We start from the raw sequence: 25,594 nt of genomic DNA on the forward strand, positions 1-25,594 counted from the left end.
TTGTGAATTGTTTTTCTTTTCTTAAACCTCTGAGAACAGGAATGCCAGATGAGAAATCATTACATATGAGTTTAAGAGTACCTAAAGATTTTATAATGGATAAAAGGGCTGATTTTAAAAAATTCACTAAAACAAGGAAAACATGGTTTTGACTCACCATAGGCCCATTGATTGTCAAACAAATACTCCTACTAGTAAGCATAATCAAAGATTACCAAATATCAAGAGTATGAAAGGGCACAACAGTTGTTTAATAAATGCACAATTACAGTTCATAGAACTCCTAATGAGAATACAACAGCTGCCAAGATTTATTCATCGCAAGTGGTCTTATAATGATAAAATCTAAAGAGCATGCAGTCATTACTCATTACAGTAAATTGATTGACAGCAGCTTTTCCCAGGATCAAAAAGATTCAATTTTGTTACATACCTTCATCGTCGATGTCTCTCGTTCTTCACGCTTTCTATCTCTAAGGTCATCTTCTCTTCTGCGCCTGGAATCATCTTGCGCAGTTAGCAAGCTTTCCTCTGACCGTCGACGTTCTTTTTCTTCATGTCTAGGAGAAAGCCTTTGAGCATGTCTAGCAGTCGGAAATCTTCTTTCAACATCTTCATCTCTTCGACTTGCATTAACAGATTGTGGAACCACATGCGGTGGCAAAGGGGGCGGAGGTGGCAAATTCTGACAATGAAATCGATCATCACTATGAGATTTTTCACTAGATACTTCGTTGTAACGCGGTTTAGTTCTGTCATCCTTGCTTCTTTCATCCCTGGCCTTATCATTAAGGCCATCAAAACCCCTATCAATCCTCCGCTCAGGTACTCTTTCAACTGAATGCTCTCTTCCATATCGCTCCATTGATCTGGCTCTTGACTTTTCAGAAGTATCATCACTGCGAAGTTTGTCATTGCGCTCAGATCTTTCTCTATATTCTCTCTCATATTTTTCAGTAGTTTTCTCCTTTGTCCTATCTGCATGTTTATCAGCAACCAAACTGAAAGCTAATTCCTCAGTCCCTGCCTTATCCACCTCGGAAGGGTAGGATTTGTCCAGTATTTTTTGCTCAACTGTTCTCTCTCGATCCGTCAATCGAACATCGACCTCAACATCTCTCATCTCAGGATCACCTTTTCTCCGTTTGTGTAGCCTATCTGGTTCTTCTGCAGGACTATTCCTTTTTTGTTGTCTCTCAATAGGCTTAGCACCAGCATCATGTCGAGGAGAATGAGCTGAACGAGAATGTGTAGGCCGAGATAAATCAGGTAGATCAGTACCATCATCCCTCAAAACACCCTTTAGATTAGAGGACTTTGTGGGCCCAACTTCTGACCGCAAATCATTAGCTTCAATCTCAACTCGTGTCAATGAAGCCAAGCCTTTAGACGGAGGAGCTAAATTACCATTAGTAACAGAGCCAGACGAAACATTAGCTTGCCCAATTTGTCTGCCCTCTGTAGGATGACTTATATGATCTCTCTCGCTTCCAGATGCACCACTTGTTCTCCCAACTTTAGCTGACTTAGTATCGTCTTTAGGCTCTTGTTTAAGTGGCTTTGAACCAACTGCAGCTGAACCTCGTTTTGCAGCATTTTTTTGCTGTATCAAAACCAAGAGACTAAGTATTACCTATCTACAAATAATAAGTTTTTTTCCCTTTTAAGATTCAAAATAAGTCAAATAACAGCATTAAGATTGGCCAATTTTGAGGGTAACCGTTAATGCATGACGGTAGTCGAGAGCTGTTTGGACCACATCATTAGACAACATGCCAATTTCAAGGGTCTGCTGAATTTCGTTAAAAAATGCTACCACTGTTTTAAAACACTTGCAACCAAGCTTCTTCGACCACATTTTTAAGAGGATGATAGATAGGGTAAACTGAAAATTACAGATACAGTTCAAAGACTGATGAGGAATGATTGGTAAATTAAATCTTTAATTAATGTTCCTTCATGAATGTGTTGCAAGTATTGTGAAATAGAGGAACTAATATTCTCTCATTCTAAAATCCCACAATTAATATAACTTTTATGTTGACACTGTGTCTAAAAGACCATAATAGCCACATGCAGTTACTTCAAATGGATACTATATTAAGGATGCTTTTCCGATTTAGAATTTTCTGACGGACTGTGCCTAAAGCAATAAGTGCATTGATGTGTAATACATGCAAACCAAGAGGGAAGAAATGGATTATGTAAACAGAAAATGAATTTCTCCATAGAGCATCTTAATTGACCAAAGGAAACGTTGATCCAGGGTAAATTCACAGAAGACCATCTGCCTTAAAATACTAAACATCAAGCCCGAAAGCTTCCAAACAAGTACATCTTCACTAACTGCCTGTGTTCAAGAGAGAACACGCTAACTCACTGGAGATAGGTTTTTAGTATGTCAATTGAGATTGAGAGACCATGCTGACTCATAGGAGAGAGTTATTTTAGTATGTTAGCTGAGGCAACCTCCAGGACTTAGTTCATCACTACTAGCTGTGTTTTCCTAACAGAAAGGAGGTACAAATCTTAGTTTGGTTGAGAGGTGGAATAGAGAATTAGATAGGAAAAGCGACCAAGATATCTGACAATTCTTATTAGAAGTAATATTCTATTACTTTGCCTTTTCTAACAAATGATCACCACAAATATTGGGTTTGATTAACATTAGTGCTAGTGGTATGATTCAGGGACAATATAGATAATACCTCACTGTCAGCAGACGACTTTGAGACTCCTTTTGCGACATTTTCTTCCACAATCTTGCTTAAAGACTCATCTACCTGCTTTTGACTCTCCGATAACCTTAATAATCCGACCTGTGTGCCTGTTGGCTGCAAATCTGGTCCATTAGCCATTGAACCACCTTTCTTAGCACTTCCTGAAACACTTTCTGGCCTCTCTGATCTCCCATCAATAGGCTTCGATCGGCACGCTTGATCTTTCAGGGAATTGCCTGAATCCAAAGGTTGAGCTTCAGAGGTAACTCTTCCCCCAGTGGGTTCACTTTGAGAAACACCAATTCCTGAACCATTACCTGTTGAAGACTTTGGAGCCACTGATGGGGCAGGTTTAAGTTCAAGATATCCCATCCCAAATTCATCTTCGGTGACCCAAGATGGCTGAAACAAAATGCATTTGGTATAAATTAATACAATTGAAAAAATTTAGACAGGCAATAAACTACTCTTTTCTCTTGCCCAAACTATTTACCTTTCTAGCAGCCAAAGCAGCCGCAACGCCAGTGGCTAAAACCTTCAAATCTTCTCTTTCATCACCTTTGATCTTCGCCACCTATAGAAATTGCAAGAAAGAGCACACTCAGGATGTAATACTTTAGTAGATGTTAGCTTAATAATTAAAATAGCAGTATTATACTCACTCGTTTCTCAATGTTTATTCCACTTTTCCTTGTAACTGGAAATACAATGGATATTTTTGTCAGCATTATGAGTGCATTTCGAATTTCCATATATTCTGCAGACTCCAAGCACTGTATCAACAGTCGAGTGATTCTTTGACTCCACTTCCAATGCACCTTTAAACATAATGGAAAAGAATCAACATGTGCTTGAAATTATCACTACCGTACAAACAACCAATTCATGCCTTTTCATGCCAAAGGTCAGTCACGACCTATTGTAGAAAGAAATAAACAAACAAGAACTAACGAAAAGCTACTTGCTACACGTAACGTAACAGGAATACAATCGGATACCCTAGCTAAACAGATTTACAATTTGTTTTACTTACCAGCTTCCTAAGTAAATGACATCTACACCGACAAACAGGTATACAATGACCAGTAAGGATATTATAATGATTTGACAAATAGAAATTCCATGTACATTAAGAAATAATATTACAGATCCATACTGAAACATGCAAAAATACGTGAACTACCAAAACATAATGATTTGAGATTGAATATGTGAAGACAAATTTTGTCGATATACACTTGCACTAGGAGCTAGTATGAAAGTCATAAGTGCATTGTTCAAATTCTTCGAGACCTAAAGTAGAAATAATATATAGCCTGTAATGACCCTCATCATCATGGTATTTCTGATCTAAAGTTATCGACAAATTAAGAACATAACAAGAAATTTCGCTGCAGAGATCCATATTCAAAGTATAATATCTGAACCAGAAAGGAGAATATGAGAAAGCTCAATATCAAACTAATAGCAAAATTTTGTCGAACAAGCAGACAAAAGAAAGCTGTTGAGAAAAAAATCACTGTTAATTGCTTCACATCAGCAGCAAAAGTATTCCGTGTGTTGTGCAAGCACGTATACAACTGTGCATGCATGTGGGGGCGGGGATGAGGGCGTGTACATATTGTGGCTTGTATTGGGGTTTGAAAGAGAGAAACACATTGAGAGAATGTGATAAGAACATAATACATTAACATGTAGATACAGTAGACTGGAATACAAGCATATTCTTTTAAGCCACAAACTCCGGAATTTGAAAATTACATCCTCCATTTTTTTAACTTGCAACATTTCCCATTTTAGGAAGTTGCATATTACCTGCAACATTAAGAAATTTGGCAATATATTCTCTCTCTCTCCTAAAACATGGAGTCCCTTCTTATAACTCTCTATATCTCCCTCTTCTCATAACAAAATTGTGCCATGCTCCAATGTTGGAAGTAAAAAGAAAAACCAATGAAGCACTTGACAAGAAAACCATCAGAACCACAAATCTCTTGAAGCTGACCTTAATGAATTGGCCGTATGTAACCCGTTGACTATTTGGATATCTGTAATAAACTGCGAATCCCGGCATGTTACCACATTCACGTTCATAAACTGATTCATCACTCTGAAACCACATAGTCAACATAGTAAGATCCCTATTACGTGCAAACAAAAAACTTATTTATAGCGATAATTACCTTCCAAAAGTAAGCAATTTTCAGCGTTTCAAACAAAAATCTGCCGAGTCTAGCAGCCTCATACTCAGTACAGCAGCATATCATTGGGTGCAACGTTTTACAAATTAAAACATCAATATGGTTGACTGTGTTAAAAAAAGGTGTCCCCAAGGAGTGAAGAGTATGAACGAACATTGCACAATAGACAGCATCTGGCATGCTGAAGATACATCGTGGAAAAATACATCGCTGCAGGAACTCCATGTTTATCTTCAATGTATCAGGACAAGAACTCAACCACTTATCTTTTTCATTTGCAAGCCTCTTGTGCACAGAAGCGACATTCTCCTCATGTTTTTGGAGCTCACTCATGAGCCGATCCAAGGACTCCTGTATCCGCTCTTTATCTTTCTTCCTTTTTGCAATTGCAGAACCTGAATTATCAGAGATCTCTTCCAGAGCCTTTAGAGCAGCATGCTGTTTAGCAATCTCAGACTCGTAGCGCCTCCGAGGAACATAAAGATCATACAAGGAGAGACCCCAAAAAGTTGCATATAGATCCGGCGAAAGGCTGTTCCATGCCTTTGATGGCAACATAGTTCTAATTGTATCAAGAAGATCAAGCCATCTGCGTAGTTTGCAAACAATAGATAAAGCACTGAAATTTCAAAATCTTTAGCATATTTGAAAAATCAATAGATTATTCTTTTGTCTCTTTTTTTTTTTTTTTTTTTTTGAGGTAAAATAGAATGGCATTCTAACATGAGAGTCAAACATCTGTTTAATAAGAATAAATGTTCAAACAAAGTCACAGGTGTCTACAACGAAGGCAGTAGCATATAGAAAAATAATAGCGCATGCTAATACTTGAATACTCAAAGGATCGATTCTTTGTTTTTCATCATAGTCTATGAATGAAACCCCAACAATATCTTATTATGTTATTATGATCCGAAATTCATCGATTCTAATTCTTTTTACTTCAATTTTCGGTTTTCTTAAAGCACACCCTTATTAAACAAATGCTAAAGGCAGCAATGAGAAACTCATACCTCGCAGAATTATGAGATGGTCCAAGATCCAAAACTAGGTTACCAGCATCACTTGGCTCATCATGATCACATAAAGGCCATGAGATGGAGCTATTGTGATGCCTGAAAAGCCTCATAACTGGTCGATAGATCAAGAAGGCCACCTACCACATGAAAACAAGAGTAAAATATAATACACAATATCATCTCTTACTGCCAAACACTCCCCCTGACACCCCCTGCCAACTTGTTAAAGTGAGCATACCTCAGGATCAAGGTGGTATTGATGAACAAGATCATCAAGAGTGGGTACTAGTTGTGCATAAGCAGTTGCTGGACTGACAGCACTACAAAGGAAATCCACATACTGAAGAAGAACCCCATGGCATCTGTCAAACTGCTCACTTACCATTTTTATATAAGGTGCATCCGCATTGATAACAACCCTACAAAAAAATAACACACAACTTGATGAACATATCCTTTACATAATTTATATGGTCATGAGTAGGAGAGAACATATAAGCCTTGTGTCAGATAGAAAGAACAAGTAGCAGGTGAAACACAGAGGCTTCAGCAGCCATAGAATCAGTTGCCGCAAGCAAAAGTGATATAAGCTAAAGAGGAAGGGGCGTCAAAGGCCTTTCCAAGGGAAAAGTTTCGAATATATAGTCAGCACACATTCAACTAAAGATAGATGTTCCAGCTTTCAATCACTACAGGAAACACCAAATAGGGTACTAAACACTATGTTTGTACTTTTATTTAAAAGGTGGAACCTAAAACAAGCATCTAATGATGACGGGGTATAAAACCAAACATAGAGAAGTCGTGAAAATACATCACTACAGAGAAGAGCAGCTTACAAAGAACGGTATTGTGCAATTAGCAGCAGAAGAGGAATTGCCAGCTTTGGTTCTTCCTTTGGAACCAAGGAGTCTCTCAGTCTATTAGTGGATTTAATAAGTGCCTGCAATATGACGGGTAACATGAAAACAACTTAGCATCTCAAAGAAGCCCCCGAAGGTAAAAGAATACGCTTCGCATAAAGCCATTAATAACAATACTGTTTTGTGGGAATGCCAATTTTAGAGTAAAAGCGGAAGAGTGATAAAACCATAATGAAAAGAAATATTAGCTAGCAGTTTCAAACAGCAAAATAGTGACATTATGCAAGAAAGTCTCGCCATATTTCATCGTTCAATATACGTTATAAGGAGTTTTCCCATCGAAACTAAACTCTCTGCTTTGTAACCAAAGGCTGTTTGGTTTGGCCCAAACCAGTTACTTTGGAAGTATGTGACACTCTAGTTGTCCAATGCACAATTATTTATTATACTCACTATGGTTATAGATCGATGCTCTATTTTGGCTTGCACACTTGCGATACACAACTTTGACCATTGATATCTTTAATTATCTATTACCATAAATTATAAAAAATAAATATTTTAAAGATCTATATTGACACAAATTCAACATCTTGTATGCTAAAATTGCGTCTAATACGCAATTAAAAAAAGAAACGGTTTTTTTCACTATATACCTCCGACAAATTTTTTTGTTCACCATATAGACATATATACTCTCACTTTTCTCGGAATTCACCGTATACTCCAAAGTTTCAATAAAATGCACAAAATGCTCATAATGACTAACGATAGTTAACTCTATTAGTTATTAACCCCTGACCTCTAATCAAACTTATTTGACCATTTTCTCTCTCTTCCTTCATAACTATACTACTCCTTTCTCCCTCCACCCATCCCCCTCCCCCTCTGGCCACCATCACCGGCCACCCCTCCCCCTCTCATGCACCCTTCCCCAAACACCACAACCCCACCGCTTCTAGCACCCGGGCCAACACCAACCATCACAACCACCTGCCGCTTCCACCGATTCTCCCTTCCTTTCTATTATCTCACCCTTTCCTCCTTATCCTTTGTGTCGCCTCCCTCGGGCCTCGCTATGAAATGGTTTTCTGTGCCGAAATTCGCGGAGGTTTTTGGGACTCGGTTAGCTAAGACTTCCATCACGATTCTTGTGGGGGTGGGGGGGTTGCCGACTTCCATGTAGAAGAAACTTTAGAGTTTGACATTCATGATGGGCCTTTTTTTCTAGATTTAAGGACTTAGGGAGTTTTTTAGCAATTGACTTAGAGTGCTTATGTTTTCATGAAGGAGTTTGTATAAAGGCATAAAGTTGTTTTAATTGCTGAAAAGGGCAATTATCTACATTATACCGACCTAGAACCTTTCTTGAGGAACATATAGTATACATTCTAGAAAAGTGAAAAGATATCGAATTAAAGATCTATCGTTAGGTCAATTGTACCTAATTTGCTAGAACCCTTGCGTTGTACGATCTTGAAAAAGGTGATTGTGTACATGTTAAGTCCTATGCTTTTGGAATGATATAACAAAGCCAATTACGTTCTTCTACGAATCTATATCACAAAATAGTTGACACTGGTTTAGTCATTAATTATCTTAATTGACATTCCAAACCTAAAAAACAAATTATAAATAATAGAATAGGACTATGTTACTCCGACACGGATACGGGTGTCGTATCAAGTAGGGATTGGAGGATCCGACACCCTACTTCAAAATTTTGGCCGATACTTCGACACGGTCAAGAGAGTGTGTTGACCAATATTATAGACACATCCATCATTGAAAGTGTCGGGAAATTCCGACACCTTATGTTGATAAAAAAAGTTAAATTGTAATAACTGGTATATATTAAAAAATTATGAAATTCAAAAAAAAAATATGATTTATTAACTAAATTGTTATTAAAAGGGTTGAAAAGTCAAAGATTAGATAAAAAAGGAGTGAAGAAAGCTAACAAGTACACATGAGTTTAACCTAAAAAAAAGAATTTGTGAGAAAAAAAAAGGAGTAAAGTTGTCACCTACTCACCTTTTGCCTTTGTTTAAAAAAACAAAATACAGCTGTCAAAACCCTTCAAATGTACTGCATCTCCTTTTCTTTAAAATTAAAAATTAAAAATCTAGTATAGTACATTAAGTGAACAGAAGGAGATAGACCACAAAAAGTAAAAAAAAACCCTGCATCTCCTTCTCGCATCATCTTCTTTCTACAGCGAGGACTTCTCCTTTCATGGCAGCCGAAGATGGCGGTCGACGACGGTGGGCGACTTAGTTTCTCAGTTTAGGTTAGAGAGTCCGAAAATTTTGACAAAAAAAACCCTAGATCTGATTTTTTTCCCCCTTTTCTCTCTGCGTTTCTTTCTCACTTTTGCCAAATGAGTGTCCGATAGTCGACACTTTTTCGATAAGTGTATCGACGCCCATTTCCAAGCGTGTCGCGCGTTGTGTCGAGTCGACACGCGACATGCGGGGTGCAAGATGGTGTCGGAGTAACGTAGGAATAGGAGACTATAAAAACAGACAACGAAAAAAACCTTAATCCCAATAAGATAGAGCCTATTGCATGAACAAGTATTTTAGCTCTGATGGTCGTCCACCAATCATATCCCAAATTTTCATATAGTTGCTAACACCCTCTATATCAGTAATATCTACCCTCCCCCTACTTTCCTATAAAACCTCCACTATTGCAAACTTCCAAAACCCTAACCGGTCATCATCTAGTTCGCATTGAGGTAAACCCAAATAAATCTTGAAGCTATACGAAAAGATATCTTAATGTAACAAATATATTGGTCATAAGCAAGAAGAATATGATGTTCAAAAAGATACCTATATGAATCAAGACCCTAGGTAATGAAAGATTCGGGCCCTGTACTTTGTAGTCCATACCCTAGGTAACTAAAGAAGCATAAAACACCTTTGCATATGAGATCCCTAGGTAACTAAAGACTGACGAGGAGGGATATATATATGATGAAAATCATGAAATCACTGGAGACATTAATCACAACCCACAAATTCTGATGTCTGAACATAAACAACAATACTAAGCTACGTAATAATTTAGATCGGTTACCATTTCTCACTGTGCAAGAATGTTATTCCAATCACAGATTTCGGGAGCTCAAAGTTCGACAATTAGCTACAAGTTACAAAAATCACTGCCTAAAACAAGAGTTTTCAGGAGGTTTGAACTTTCAGAAGTCAGAATGTTTTCCTCTGTATTTCGTCTCCAAGGTTAGATTGTTTATCCATTTCTTATCAAAAAAATAGCATCCCTTTATATATGTGCACCTTATTATCTCGGCCCGACGATACTCTAACAATATCTATTTGCTATCAATAAAAAGCATATATTTATGTATGTGCACCTTATTATTTCGGCTAATGCCATAAGATGTGGCCAGATATCGCAAAGTGTCACCACCAGCCATTGAGTCCAGCTGCTCCTCTGTCATGTTTTCCGTGTATTGAACATTCGCCATTTGTTGTATCAACTCCTAGAGAGTAAACAACTGAACAAATGAGAACGGAAGAACTTCAACTTGATTGATGTCCACGAACATGTGTGATACATTAATTATACCTGTAGTAGAAGAAGTTCAATTCCTTGACCCCTTTTTAATTGGTTGATAAGATATTGAAATAGTCCCCTAAGCTCCATTGAAGGGTACTTCTTACACCTGTAACAATCAACAAATTGATGATGGCTCATGGCAAAATATTACATTGACAGGGAAATCAAGATTCAATTTATGCATGAAAAATAACGTAGTAGCTTCATAAAACCAAATTCTGAAAACTAGAAGCTAGTGAGTGATCAAGTGAAACCAAGACAATCTCAGCGCATAAACACAGACTGTTAGAGAACATTAAAAAACAAGTTCTGATGGTAGACCTGGCAGGCAAAGTCTTACATTACGTACTAGCTAAAGTCTGGTGTGTCAACGACGATTTATTTTTGTCCTTCTGTCAATTGATAATACTCACAATAACAAAAATTCAGATTTCAAATACGTTAATCAATGACAAATTGTTTACTGAAGGGTTTTACTAGATATAGCCCTTAGGGCTACAGAGAAGCAATGAATACATTTTCAAGGATGGTATATGATTGGGACAATATGAAAAATTAAAGCGTTGTTCCGGGTTCTTACATGCTAGATATTTCAACTTTTACGTACTTATCCATATCCCTAAGGGCTCAGTTTAGCAAAATCCTTCACAAAATAATATCCGCCCTAGCAAGAAGAAAGAGGATAGTATCCAGATGCCTAAGTAAAAAGGATACAAAATATTAAGATAATTTCACCAGACTTTCAGTAGCAATGTAACACACACTCCCACTCGGATCAGGTTTGCACCAGAACATAGAATATCAGAAGAATTAATAACCACCTAAGTCGTTTTCTTGCAGTTGTTGTCCTCACCGTTGTTATGTTGCTTCTATAAAAGAACAAGAAAACAGTATATCCTTTAACTTGAATAATTAGATTTTTGTTTTGTTGATGATTCCCGAAAATTCCAACTCTTTCCAAATTCAGATAATGATAGCATACAGCCAGTAAACTTCAGCTCCTAATTCAAAGAGGTAAATATCTGGAAAGAGTAAGAACAGATGAGAGAGCGATGAAAGACCCACTGATTAGCACCACCGCTGTCCTTCTAAGCCAGAGCAACATACAATCCCCACATACAGCAACAGACCAGATAATACAATATAGACGAAACTTTGAAAGCTGAAACCATCAGTTCTTAAGATGCATTATAAATCCCAAAAAGAAACTACTCTTCTATGCATACCTTTTCAATCAACCAAGTACATGGAGAGTTTCAGACACAAATGAAAATTATCTATAGTGAAAAAGAAAAGGGTATTACTGATCTTTTCCATTGTTCCCCTTCTTCCAAACAAGGCTTCAAGTTTATAGTATAAAAGTGCAAGTCAAACCCCCCAGGCTTCAAGTTTAGACTTATTCATGTGAAGGCTTCAAGTTTAGACTTATTCATGTGAAGTGCTTCAAGTGAACAAAAACTCCAAATATAGCCACATTTTGTAGTTAATCACCAAGATCTCGAAGCTTTTCGTGAAATGCTAGCTACTTGTAGAGAATGATTGACACGAAGCATGCCACTCCCATAGATAATACAAAGTCAGCCACCCAAATGTGCAGTCATACAGTAAAGTAATAACCATCATTGCTACCCTGATTACCGAACCCTTAAAAACAGTTTCATTCCTAGGCTGGCTCACTTACAGCTGAACAATCTCTCTATATCCATGACTACTGCATGACAATGGTGTTCACAGATCACCACAAAATGCAGAACAAGGAGAACAGACTTGAGAGCTATATCTTTTATAGAACCACTTCTCCACACAACTAGCCTGATTACGGTTGCATATAAGATAACAAAATGAGACGGCCATTCATCAGAAAAGGCAGAAACAATTATGTCCTTGAACAAAAGAATGTTCTTTCCTGAGACCTAACCACGATAATACAACATACAGATCAAAATTACAAGCGACGAAATACCCTATTGAAGAGTTGTTGCTTCCTGCTGTGAGTCCACACGAAATTTACCAGCACATTTGCACCCAGTCGCTAAAACTAAGCTGTTAACCACCAAGTCTCTATGTCAACTGTATGATGCTTAGCAACTCAGTTTATCATATGACCACAGGGCACCTTAGACTGGCCAAATCATTTTGCAGTAACTCTATTGTCACTCAGGAGAAAACTCCAAGCCATGATATCCAGAACTCGAGCAAAACTATGAAAAATCCAATAGATCTGACACTTTGTAACCAGGTCATACCCTGAAGCAGAGAGTCTAAAAAGCGCATTGAGACGATGAAGTCCAAACATTCCATTGACCCAAACTCACACATCTAACCACAAAGAAGCAAGCCAGTAACATCAATAAAGCAGGTTCACAGGCCAAAAAAAGCTTGATTTCTCCTGCCAAGCAACCATTAAAAACCCTGACACCCTTTGCAAGAAATTTTATGCAATCCAAATAAATTTCTGATTGAACATTGTGTTAGACCCCATACTTCAGATACGCCTAGAAGCAAGCATTTAAATGATATCAGCCAGGAAATGACACAGAAAATCAGATTCAGCAAGATGTCACACTGAGAATAATCCAGTATAATTATCTGACTGTATAAACCATAATCACATGAACAGTCTGATGCTTCATGCAGATTTAATAGGTATACAGCAAAACCCAAGAAATGTTTTTGTTGACAGGGCTAATATGTTTCCACAAACAAGTGAAAAAAACCGACATGAAGAGAAAAGTAATCAAACTTCTATTCTCTATTCAACACCAATGGGATTCTAGAACTCTGACAAGTTATTAATCTTCCACATAGCAGAAAACCAGAGGAAACAAGAAAAAGGCTAGTTAGCTAGGCGTGAGATATAAAGAATTAGTTAGCTATGTGCGATATATAAAGAAATCAGACTAAAAAAGCTGATGAATAAATCTCAACACACGTACAGATGCCCCCAAAATGAAGCCAGGGATTGAAGCCAATCTGACAAGTTAAGCCCATCATCTTTGAGCTTCTCACGACCACTTTGAGCCAACCGCTCTATCACTACATATTCCAAGACATCATACTCCAGCTACAAGAAAAAAAATATATCAAATAAGAAACGATCTGAGCAATAGAGGCAAAATCATACATTGAATTCATAGATGTACAGGTAAACAAAATGAGAACCCAGTGCCTTAACCAACCTAAGTTGTTACACACACGCCACCACATACACAGATACACAGATAGAAAGATCCAACACTAGGTCAGATGTTTATAACTATTATCTAAAAGTATAAGTCAGACTCGGGCAAAATGACTAGTATCAGAGATGCTACTTTGATTTTCAAAAAAAAAAAAGACCCTACTACTTCTGTAAAATTCAAGCTTTATCTCGTGGTCCTTATCAGAACTAATGTGCTCCTTTGCTGAGACTTCTGGAAACTTGCTTGTCAAGTGCCTTTCATTGTTTGCTAATTACATAGCTCAAAGCAGAAACTACCATCAACAATAAAAACTGGTTGCTACAAACCTCAGGTACATATCCCTGTTAGATGCAGGCTCAAGATAAAGCTAGGAAGGCTTGGACATGCAGTATGGCTTGTAGGAGATCACATCAACAAAGAGCAAATATTCATAGTAGCTCCGTAAACTTTGGCTCTTTTACCATGACAAGGATAATATATACATACTATATTACTTGGACTTTTCATATTTCATCAAGTACTCATAACACATCCGACAACATTCCGACATAGGCATAAATACTTGGACCCTTCATTTTGGGCATTAATCAGAAATCCTACTATATATATATATATATATATATATATATATATATATATATATATATATATATATATATATATATATAGAGAGAGAGAGAGAGAGAGAGAGAGAGAGAGAGAGAAGTTCATGTGATATGTACTATTCTGTGAAAAATAAGAAAAGTTGTGACTATGACTCCAAGCTTTGAAAAAATTTTGTGACTCTAAGTGAAAACTTTTGTTACTTTAATGAAAATTTGATGTGACTAAGACCTTAATGAGACTCTGATGAAGAAGTGTCGTAACTCCAACCATGAAAAAAAAAAATTTAGTGTTGTAACTCCAACCATGATTGCACGAAAACAAAAAAAGATTACATGGTCTAATTTGTTAGTTGGAAGATCTTCAATAAGAACATAAGAAAAAGTCAAAGTTTGAAAAATACATAGTCAATCCCTTCCCCCACATACCATAGTTAAAAATAATTTAATCTCGACAATAAGAAGATATAAAGAGCAAAAGTCTTCAATCACATGAGTTATACCTAACCCCTTTTATTCCCAACCCAAACTTTTGCGAACCGAGTTTGACCGTTTCAAAACCGCTGGATTCAAATAAGCCGAAATTTCGACGGAACCGACCATGACAATGCAATTTATCCAACGTTTTTCCATGTTACCCGTAACATGACGCTACTTTTCAGAGAACAAGAGATCCATGGTGGTTCTATACTTTTCATAGAACGCTCCCTACACCTCCCTCCAATTATGACATAAATCAACACAAAAAGTTATAAAGAAAGATAGAGAACAAGAGGCAAGCAACCAACAATCACGAGAACAATGGTCGTTCTAAGGGGGAAAACAAACGTTATATAAGTTAATTTTATAATATATAGTGCAAATAACAGCATGATAAACCGTAAATGGTCCGTCTTACACTTGGTCCCACGAAACCTCGTGACAGTGACCAAAACCGTATGTTCAAACCATGCTCCCACACTAATCCATAGAAAAATTGAGGTCCCACCAATAACAACAAAAAAACATGTCACACTACCAAAGTCCTACAACTTTATGCCGGTCAAAGTGTATCGAATGATATGGGAGGAAAGAGAGTATTGTAGAACAATACTCAAGAGAATGGCCAAGCCTTATCGATGCTGAAGAAGACTACGGCAAGAGAATCTCCGATGAACAGCACATTATCCTGTTCGGCTCCACCTTATTAACAAAAGCCCTAACATTCAAACCAAAAACAAGTATATTTCGCCTTTAATTAGGCTTTTTCTTCTAAAACCCTTATTATGGAAACAATTCTAATAATGGCTACATCTTGCATTTATTCTTTACATCAACGATAGTAAGCAATGCCTAAGGGTTTAGTGTGCCAATTTCGGCATTCTAGCTCAGTAGCTCTAGCACCACAACTATTTGGAACGAATAGCGTGAGGGAACAAGCGAACTCAAATAACATTCGTGCAGGTGTGGAACAAATTAGGTTACATTGTAATGTTCTCCAAAATTGGGGATATATCCTTATCATAAGTGTTCCATATCATTTTGAATGCGTCATTTTTCTAAGTGTCATTTTCCAAAAATAAATGACAGTTATCAACATCTAGTTGTCGTTTCATTTTGACACTAGTGATTAGTGTAATTGTAAAAGTGCCACTTTTCACAACTTCAAGGATTTTTTTAATATAGACAACGAAGGCCCTGTGTTGGAAAAGCCTAGATGCTCATCCGTTTTCCAAAAATGCCAGTAGTGGCCTTGAGTGACTTCTAAAATTTCAACAAGGATGATCACCATATCATTCTAATCCCAAACTACATTAATGATGGCAAAATCAAGGAGCACCAAGTGGAAACCCTAGGCTCATGAAGATGACTCTATCAACAGAAGATTGATGAGACCCCTCACTCGATAAGAACAGTGTTGATCCCTTTCAATTCAAAAAAATTAGCCTCGCCCCACTATTTAAGATAGAACATTAGAGTAGGGAGCAACAACATCAAAATTTTGAAGCTCAATAGCAATTATGAGGCAAAAGATGTTAATTGTGGTTTCCTTTAAGAGCTTATTTATGCTTGTTTCGTCATTAGGTGATTGGGATGCTTGCATTGTAGTGGAATTTTCATCAACTACTTGCCCTTCATCAACCATTTCCTTAATAGCTTAATTATGCTTGTTTCCTCATTAGGTGATTGGGACGCTTGCATTGCAGTGGACTTTTCGCCAACTACTTGCCCTTTATCAACAATTTAGTATTTCAGTCTTGATTTGTTCTCATTAAAATTTAATAGTTCAGTGTTACATTCATGTATTGGCCCCTTTATATATTTTCTTTTAGGTTCTTAATTATGCTTACCTCCCCTAGATTATAGACAGCTCATTAATGACTGTCGTATACTCGTATGTGATCAACCAAAACAAAGCACTTAGCCACTTACTCTAGATATTAGTACTATGATGCTAACAAAATTTCTTTTCACATATGACATGTCTAATAACTAGATATGTGAGTACATTCAGACTAATTAAGTTCTACTACAACAAGGATAACCTGGCAGTTAACGATATAGAAAAAGAGATGTACATGTTATGTTGTTCAATAGTAAATCTAAGAAGAATTAGTAGGTCGATAATAACAAAATACCAGACAAAAAAGTTGTCTCGGCTCCAAAGTTCCTATCAATCACATTCCTAAAAAAAAACCCTTGCTTTTCCATTTCCTTTTTACTTTCGATAATTCTCGAAGTATATTGTTTTTGAAATGAAAAAAATAATTATAGAAACCAGAAAAAGCACTTTCAAATAAGCATAATTAATATAGGTATGACTAATATTAAGTTCATTACACAACCTATATCATAGATTTTCAAAATCTCTACACCAAAGACAGAAAACTGGTATTAATGCCGAAAGTGCCCTTAATAAGTTGTTCTTGTTTGCACTAACATATCATAAAAGCCTCTCATGAGAGATCCTCTTTGCACCTTTATATGTATAATGTAAACATTATTACCCCTGTTCCTTTTATTGTATTTCTTATCTCAAGCAAGAGCTATCACCCACTGAATAAGTTTTGTAGGATAAAATACTACTCAAGCATGCAATGTGAAGAAAGAGAAATGAAAAACTGTCGAGAAGAGGATGTAATAGACTAGCCTAGGAGGGCATGGGCACTTTTGGTAGTAAACACTAGTTATTATGTTAGCTTGGGGAGTAAGGTAAGTAGCCAATAAATAGAGGAGATTAGGAAGAGAAGGGGTCATGAAGAAAATATTTGAGTGTTCATTTTAGTGGTTAGCTTTGAGAGTGTGTCACGTCACTCGAATTCTTGGCAATCTTTCTTTATTGTATGTAATTTCCATTTTATAAATATCAAAATCATCATCTTCTTCCCTTATTTCCTGCCAAGATATCCATTTTTATTAGAGGTGAACAGAGAAGAAAACAATTCCCTTCGACAAAACAATCAAACTGTCTCGTAGTCACTGGTTAATGAAATTTTCAGCAAAGTTCCTTCTGGAATGGTCTTCCAACACAAAGTTGTCAATGAGCAAGTTCTCAAAAGTATATTCATAACAACGCTCACAATCACACAGATGAAAGAGATGTATCAATAGCATATGATATCTGCAAAGGGAATATCCTAGCTACACCATAACCACGTAAGAGTTGCGCTTTGTTCGCAATTATCAGTAAGTCAATGATGACCCAGTTCAGAGAAGAAAATGAACAAAAAAAAGTCTTACAACACAACGATCATCAACCACACCTGTGTCAAGTATTTAAATGCATCCACAACTGGCATGATCATATCTCGGTAGGCCTCAATCTGCACAAGCAATATTAGTGAAACTCAGCCAAAATGGAAATATGACTAAATATGATGCAAGATATGATTAACGAGATACCTGCTGAACAATTGTTCGAAGTACAGTCAAGGGATTGGCATGAGCAAGCTTAGCAACCATACGACCCAACTGTTTTAAATTTTCCTTTGCAAGCCGTTTCAGGATCCTCCTAGTGTCCAACTAGATATACATGAAAAAACTTCAACAACTTATAAAATTGTTCACATTAGCTTTCAGAACACGTCTCAAATTTGGCATACCTTAGCAGTTTGTCTTGCTGCCAAAATCATAGGTATCCGCTCATCATCCTTTTCCCATTCACCATAAAGACGATATCTCGCCTAAGCAAAAAAGTCGTCATTGATTTGCATAATTCAACCATTTACGCAAAAAGATGTCTAAGAAAACGCCATCAGCAACTTATGCTGCTGAATTATTCACACCTCGTATGGAAGAAGACTCATCACTTCCCAAATCACTTGGCCAATGGCAGGATTTGCAGGTACTAGCTGTAATGAAGGAAGCAGACATGATGCCAGTGCTTCCTCAATCCTTGACCTTGCTTCTCTTAAATGCAACCGAGGAACAACACTGACATTGCCAATAGATACTGGAGTCCCATCCCCCTTGCTAATGAGTTCAAGAGCTGACAGGTAGTAGGCTTTCAAAATTCTACAAACCTTCCCAAGAGAGAGATATAACAAACTGTTATCAAGCGTTCAAAAAAAATAAAGACCTTAAAGAATGGAAGAATGGTTGCTAAAGGAACTCTCACCTTCTGCAACAACAAAGTATCACGATATAGATAAGGTCCAGCACAAGCAAGCATTTCAAAAAGCTCTTTGGGCAGCAAAACTAGAGAGCTACTCAAAATATCTGTCGTCTCCAATGCTGTGGGGCCATTCACGGAGTTGACTAAATGCAGTTTACGGACACTATCATATGCTGAGGACATTGATTTTCCAATAAGCCTAAAACACAACAAAATTAGGAAGTTATCAGCAATTTGAGAGCTTAATTTTTCTACAATTCACTTTTAGAAAGAGAAAAGATCATTGAATGTCTTTTTGAAAAACCCTGAAGCACGTATAGACCTGGCAATCGGACCAATCGGATCGGATTCGGACCGGACCAATTCAGATCGGACCGTTTTCGGATCAAGTTACATTCGGACTGGGATCGGACCGGATCGGACCGTTTCGGATTGGGTCATCGTTCGGACTATAATTTCGGACCGGACCAATTAAGATCGGGCCGTTTTCGGATCAAGTTACATTCGGACCAGGACCGGATCGGATCGTTCCGGATTGGCTCATCGTTCGGACTATTATTTCGGATCGGAATCGGACTATGGTGGAATGAATGGAATACTTATGGCAATGATATTTTTTTATATAAAAAAATGGGTAAGTTTCGGGTATTTCGGATCAAATCCTAATCGAAACCAATAATTTCGGATCGGTTTACCTTCGGGTCGGATCGGTTTCGGATCGGGTAAGATTATATCGGATCATTCGGATTTCGGATGAGTTTCGGATCAAGATTATTTCGGATCGGGATTCGGACCGGATCGGGACCGTTTCGGATTCGGATCAAGGTTCAGACCGTCTCGTTCGGACCCAGATCGGACCACGGATCAGATATTTCGGACCGGATTTTCGGATCAGGACCAACTTTGCCAGGTCTAAGCACGTACAACTACTCGTTCACTACTGTGGATACAGGAGTATGTGTACTAGGGTTACCATCTTTATGGCTCAATATATGAGCGTTTCGACGCACGAGGGATTCAATCCTTTCGATCATGGAAGCACATCCCTCTTCCCTACCAGTATTATAATAATGACAATGGTGATGATAATAATAAGAGTAAGACAATCATTACTACCACAAGCACTACAGCAAATGTTATTGACATGAGTATTACTAGCCTACCAAGATTAAGTAAAAATAGTATCTTACGCTCATGACGGATCCATAGAAAACAGCTTCTATTCTTTTCTGGGGTGAGGAATGTATATTTAGTGAGCCAAGGTGCTCGAAGTTATATAAATATAAACTTATCGTAAAAGCCTATGTAAGCTCCAAGGACAAATAGAGAGAACATTTGTAACAGATAGCAGACTCATTTTCAAGTTAGTATGTCATAGTAAGCTTCTTCCAAATCACTCAACATGCAGGAGTGTAGAAATAGTGAGATAGACTTCAAGATCACATGAGAAATTAAAAGAATTTGGGGTTACGAGGGAGAACGAATTCCAAATAGCATACGACAAAAGCACTGTGAGAACAGTCACAAATCACCAATGTAGCTCCTTAGTTACCTAGATGATCCTAGCATATACTATAATAATTATATAAAGCAGAGGACACGAGTCTGGGCCATACATGCACACACGCACTCATACATATATATGGTCTGGGGCCCCTCTCAAGGATGGATACAGGATGCACACCTTGTATATATAGTCTACCCGAAAAGCTGAAGACAAACAGTTCTGTGATACAGTGAAATAGAACAGGTTAACACCAGGCCAACACGAACTTAGTAGCTGCTGTGGGCCTAAGCCCAAACATTAATTAGCAAAACCCATACCAGATTCTGAAAGAGAGGACTGGAAAGAAAGAGGTAAGGCATGCTGCGACAGAGGAGAGTTAAACTTGAAGTCACATCAACAATTTTGTTACTGACAATGGTAATGATAAAGAGATGGATAAGTGGAGTTAAAACATATGATAGTGTTGAATGTCTCGGTGTGAAAAAGTCAATTCTACGTATGGTTTGAATTAAGTTAGGATTGAACATTGAGCCGTCTGAAGAAAAAACAAAAGGGTCACTTTTAAGTCAAAATGGGTCACTTTTCAAGTCGAGAGAGGTCACTTTCAAAAAAATGGAAACTTTTAACCTTTAATTGGTCACTTCTATATAAGTACAAGTGACCAATTTAGGACAAATAGTTACCCCTGTCTCGAAGAGTCGAAGGTAACTTTAACCTTAAAGGGGTCCCTTTATAGAAGTGACGTATGTTACATGGAAAAAGGTACAGATTCCAGTGTCCAATACGGCAAATCCAAAAATTTCTGATACAGGGACACAGTCCTAAAGTTGGACACGGGTATAAAGATACGGCTTTTTTTTGGATATGACACTTATTTCATTTTTAGATAATATTCAGCTTTGCAATGAGATGAAATTGCGTAGAGTAAAGCAAGTAATAAGAAAGATTGGATAAAGTTAGAAAAGAAAAGAAAAATGGGTTAGCCGGTCAGGTTACAAATCCGGTCAGGTTACAAATAAAGAGAAAAGGCATTGACATGTATTCACACAGATCTATTCACACGTTGATTCCCCTTCCCTATTTGAGCCATTTGAAAAAATGAAAAAGAAAAAAAGAAAGGAAAATTGGAATTTAATAATCCATCCTTTAACCGATCTTCTTAAAACAGTCCCACTTATAAGTTATTTTTTGAATAACCCAACCTTTTGATGGTATCTTCTCAAAATGGTCCCAAGTGACTTGCAACCTAAACTTCAGGTAATTTTTTTTGCCTCCTCCTACTCATTTCTCTCTCCAATCTCCTTTCACTCTCCTCTCTACTCGCCGGGAAACTCCTCTCGACATCTTCATCGTCCTCAACACTCCTTTCTCTCTCCTTCTCGAGATTTGTCCTTCTTCGTCAGTCGTTCAATCAGTGGCAATCGTCGGCCATTCTTCTTCAACGGTCGTTCATCACTGTCGAAATTCTCTCTCCCAAACAAGTCACGCGGTAACTTTATATCTCGCCTTTTACTTTCGCCGTCATTGAGGATAAAAAACGAGTGACTAAGGGGTTAGTTCCGGTGGAGGCGCGTCGGCACAGGTGGGTTGAGAACATGGATGTGTGTGAGACAAAGGAAGTGCGGGGTTGGAAAGGTGGCTGAGAAGGCGGAGGTCCGTAGGGTGTTCGGTGGTTGTATGAGTAGCATCGCTGCGGTGGTGAAGTGGTGGTTCGGTGGTTGTCTGGGTAGCGTTGCTGCGGTTGTGAAGTGGTGGTGGGGTGGGTTGTCGCGGGCTGGGGTGGGGCTGCAGGGGCTTGGGGTGATGATGGGGTTGTAGCAGGTTGGGGGTGAGAATGGGGATGGGGTGGGGCTGCAAAAAATTAGGGTGGGGTGGGATGTTGCGAGCTGGGGTGGGGCTGTAGGGGCTTGGGGTGATGGTGTGGTGTGGTGTGGTGTGGTGTGGTGGGGAGGGGTGGGGTGGGCTTGGGGTGGGGGTAAAGGCCTGGCGTTGGATGGTGCTAGTGGTGGCTAAGTGGTGCTGGTTGTGAAGGAAAAGAGGTAGAGGAGGGAGAAAATAGGCTGACCAAGGATAGTGTATGTGACGCGTGTCACACCTGACTTGTTATACCGGTCACAACAAGTCATGGACCATTGTAAGAAGATAACCCCAAAAGGTTGGATTATTCAAAAATAACTTATAAGTGGGACTGTTTTAAGAGGATCGGTTAAAGGTTGGATTATTAAATTTCAATCTTCCAAAAAGAAATGACAAAGGAAGAGTCAATGAAACAGTGACTTTCAAGTGTCCTCTACTTCCTTCTCTTTCACACCTTCGCCGGAGAAATAGCCGCCAACATGAGTAACGGCCATGGGAAAAGTCCCATAATCAGTCCCGAGTTTACATCCCGAGCAAATGCCGCAACATCTCATGAAAGAATATTGAAGATTTCGCCTCCAGGCTCCAAGTAATATATCTAGGATTTGACAAACTCCACCCAAAAAATTTAATGGTGTAATCCGTCTTCTCTCTCTATCTTTTGTTTCTCTCTTCCAAGATCAAGCAATATATGAGTGCCGATTGACGTATCCAACCCGTACTCCATACCCAGATCCGTGCCGACTGCCAAGTCTATTGACATTGATATGCCGGCCAAATTGCCATGTCTAAGTACCATAGTAAGTGAACCCTGTTGTACAATAAAGATTGTACACTCATTTCCTATAAGAATTTCTGTTTGATGATTTTGCTGTTGATTATGCTTGCGACGACGAAATAGGTTATGCGAGCAGAAAATGGGACACTTTTGCACGTTTTGGTATGAAAAGTAACAAACTTCTACTCTATGTGAAGCTAACACGATGACTGATCCCAACTTTCACAATATTTTTTTGATATTATTCGGAAAGGATAAAGTTATCAGCAAGGTCGTATATGTCCTTACTTCAAGCGTGATGATGTATTCAAAAGAGATTTCCTCCATAGAAGGAGAATGATGTGGGAGAGTTTGATAGTTATTGTCGCTACAAAAACAGTTGAAAACTTTCAGTGCAAGATTTAAAAACCCAATTGTTTCTCAAACCCTGAAGTGAAGTTTTAGAAATAGAAAATGTTCTAGAATTTTCCAAACATTATTTCTTAAAATTATGTACATTGTCGCCCTTGGGCAAACCTCGAAGACAAAAACAAGATAATAATGTCGTTTTATACCTGAACAACTCATCACAGATCTGGCCATATGCCACTGGAGTAAGAGGTGAGAGACGCTCAAATAAGATACTCGCATGATACCTGAAATACAATGACCCAAAAACCGATGGTAATCAGATTTGTGCTACAATAAAACACAAGCAAATTATCACTCAGTGCTCAAATTCATACCACAAAGACATCTCTGTACCAGTAGTTCTATTATTTGCACTGAGTGGAAAATAGTAAAGAAGAAGATAACAAGAGGGTTTCACCAATGTAAACATGGCTAAAGCCAAACAGGCTTTCAAGTATCCTGTAAGTTGTAACATTCTATATAGACTCAAGAAAACTCAAAGCGCCACTCAGAACCTAAGAATTGACTCCAGCTATGGAACTACCTCAAAGAAGGTAACTTCAACCCTTAGTGCAAGCAAACTCTACCCTCGAAAATTTGCTGTGCTCTTTCTTTCAAACCAGATTGCAACCAAAACCATCCTATGATTCAGCAATTCCACTCCTCTATGTCCCTTTCGATGACATGAGAGCATCATAACCTTACAAATTTTAAAGAGTGGGAGATGATCGACCAACTTAATCTGCACTTCATAAGGTATAACAAACGGGTAAAGAATAGAATTTCATCTCCCGAAGTACAACCTGTGGTAGGACCTTCAACTACTGTGCATCCCCTGAAAGCAATCAAACAAGTAGAAGAAGCTTGACGAACCGTCCTACTTCAAATATCATACAGGTTTCTAAATTCTAGGCAAAAAATCAACTTTATCATACAGTTCAATCATCTCACTACTAGATATCATCAACTATCATACAGGTATAAATTCTAAACCTGTTCTTTGTGGAGCTAGTTTCCCCACTATATATCATCAAAGTCTCTATATATACGGCAGGAAGTAATTTGAACACCCATACTTTGGGCAAAGAAAATAACCCACCATGAGCAAGAGAACAATAACAGAAAAACATATATGTGATGTGTTTTTATAAGCAATTTACTTTCACAAATTATACCATATTGAGCAGATTTGAGGGTTCTAAAACAAATTTTATGATTCCACCAGTAAAGTTTTGAATCAGAAGGTCTTGTAGATCTTTTAAGTTATCTTCACTTGCTAACTATATTCATTTCAATCAAGTTTCAATCGTCTAGTCTAAGGTTTCCCAAATTAATCTTACTCACTAATCATATAAAATATTTTAGTTCAAGTCACTTTCGAACAAACGATAACTGATTCCCTCAAAAGAAAAAAAAGATCAAGTGAATTTAAACAATCTTTATCATAAACTCAAGAAAAGAAAATGGATTACATCTTAAGCCATCATATAGGCAATGAAACTATCAGCTGAAATGGAATGAGAACAGGAGTCCTAGAACACTTCTTAGTGAAACATAAAACGCATGCTATCCAGTATCCACACTCCACAGTAGATCAGTGGACCTCATTACACTTGCAAAAAGTTCCTAGCTCCTTCACAATTAGGGATCACATATACTCACAAGCAGGGTAATTACAAATATTGCTATACGAGTAAGGCAGCTTGGAAAGCAAGCTGATTCTACCAGCCTAAATCAGCTCCCCAAAACTCTGAAGATCAAGTGTGTGTCATGACAAGTGGACTTACAGGTCCAGCAAAGCACAAAATTTAATGGATTAAACTAGTTATTAGCCCCGGGCAATGCCCCGGGTAAGAAAAAATTTCATCTATTAATATAATACTTTATGACAATAACACTAAATACAACTTAGCCAAGTGGTTAAAAGTTTAGTATATGTACTTGAGGTCTCGGGATCAAACCCTATATTATGCAATTTCTTAATTTTTTTAATTGTATATGATTTTCATGACTAAAAACTCCCTAGGGAGAGCGCCACGTGGCGCAGTTTCTTGTTTTCGCACGCCTTTTAATATATTTGTATAGATAGATGCTGCAAAATAAATTCAAAGGGGCATAAAACCACTTTCTGAAGTCATTACCATTTTCTGCTAACGAACCCGTTATTATTAGCTCAATCATTGACCATAATACTCATAAGTCATAATGAATTGAAGGACCCTACAAACCTGCTTGTTTTCTCATTAACTCACAACAAACCCATTAAACATCTTCCTGCAATTTTGTCAACAGTACA

At 37.8% G+C, this 25,594-nt stretch overlaps 1 protein-coding gene across 2 annotated transcripts in view; it reads right to left on the reverse strand.

The window, feature by feature from the left end:
* Positions 1 to 25,594, reverse strand: part of LOC104896859 (THO complex subunit 2) — a 43,153-nt gene that overhangs the window by 4,813 nt on the left and 12,746 nt on the right. Inside the window, exons 13-31 of one of the 2 annotated variants that reach the window (XM_010683648.4) lie at positions 23,463 to 23,543; positions 18,770 to 18,965; positions 18,438 to 18,674; positions 18,255 to 18,335; positions 18,055 to 18,174; positions 17,916 to 17,975; positions 13,325 to 13,452; positions 10,398 to 10,494; positions 10,183 to 10,311; positions 6,780 to 6,883; positions 6,179 to 6,359; positions 5,935 to 6,077; positions 4,904 to 5,510; positions 4,726 to 4,830; positions 3,383 to 3,538; positions 3,214 to 3,294; positions 3,038 to 3,122; positions 2,709 to 2,956; positions 434 to 1,603 (exon numbers count right to left, since the gene is read on the reverse strand). In XM_010683648.4, coding sequence (XP_010681950.2) covers positions 434 to 1,603; positions 2,709 to 2,956; positions 3,038 to 3,122; positions 3,214 to 3,294; positions 3,383 to 3,538; positions 4,726 to 4,830; positions 4,904 to 5,510; positions 5,935 to 6,077; positions 6,179 to 6,359; positions 6,780 to 6,883; positions 10,183 to 10,311; positions 10,398 to 10,494; positions 13,325 to 13,452; positions 17,916 to 17,975; positions 18,055 to 18,174; positions 18,255 to 18,335; positions 18,438 to 18,674; positions 18,770 to 18,965; positions 23,463 to 23,543 — 4,009 coding nt within the window. Of the gene's footprint in view, positions 1 to 433; positions 1,604 to 2,708; positions 3,123 to 3,213; positions 3,295 to 3,382; positions 3,539 to 4,725; positions 4,831 to 4,903; positions 5,511 to 5,934; positions 6,078 to 6,178; positions 6,360 to 6,779; positions 6,884 to 10,182; positions 10,312 to 10,397; positions 10,495 to 13,324; positions 13,453 to 17,915; positions 17,976 to 18,054; positions 18,175 to 18,254; positions 18,336 to 18,437; positions 18,675 to 18,769; positions 18,966 to 23,462; positions 23,544 to 25,594 lie in introns of both variants that reach the window. The other variant, XM_010683647.4, reaches the window with a different exon arrangement.

The sequence above is a fragment of the Beta vulgaris genome, chromosome 6 (genome assembly GCF_026745355.1).
Source record: "Beta vulgaris subsp. vulgaris cultivar EL10 chromosome 6, EL10.2, whole genome shotgun sequence".
Taxonomy (NCBI): Eukaryota; Viridiplantae; Streptophyta; class Magnoliopsida; order Caryophyllales; family Amaranthaceae; genus Beta; species Beta vulgaris.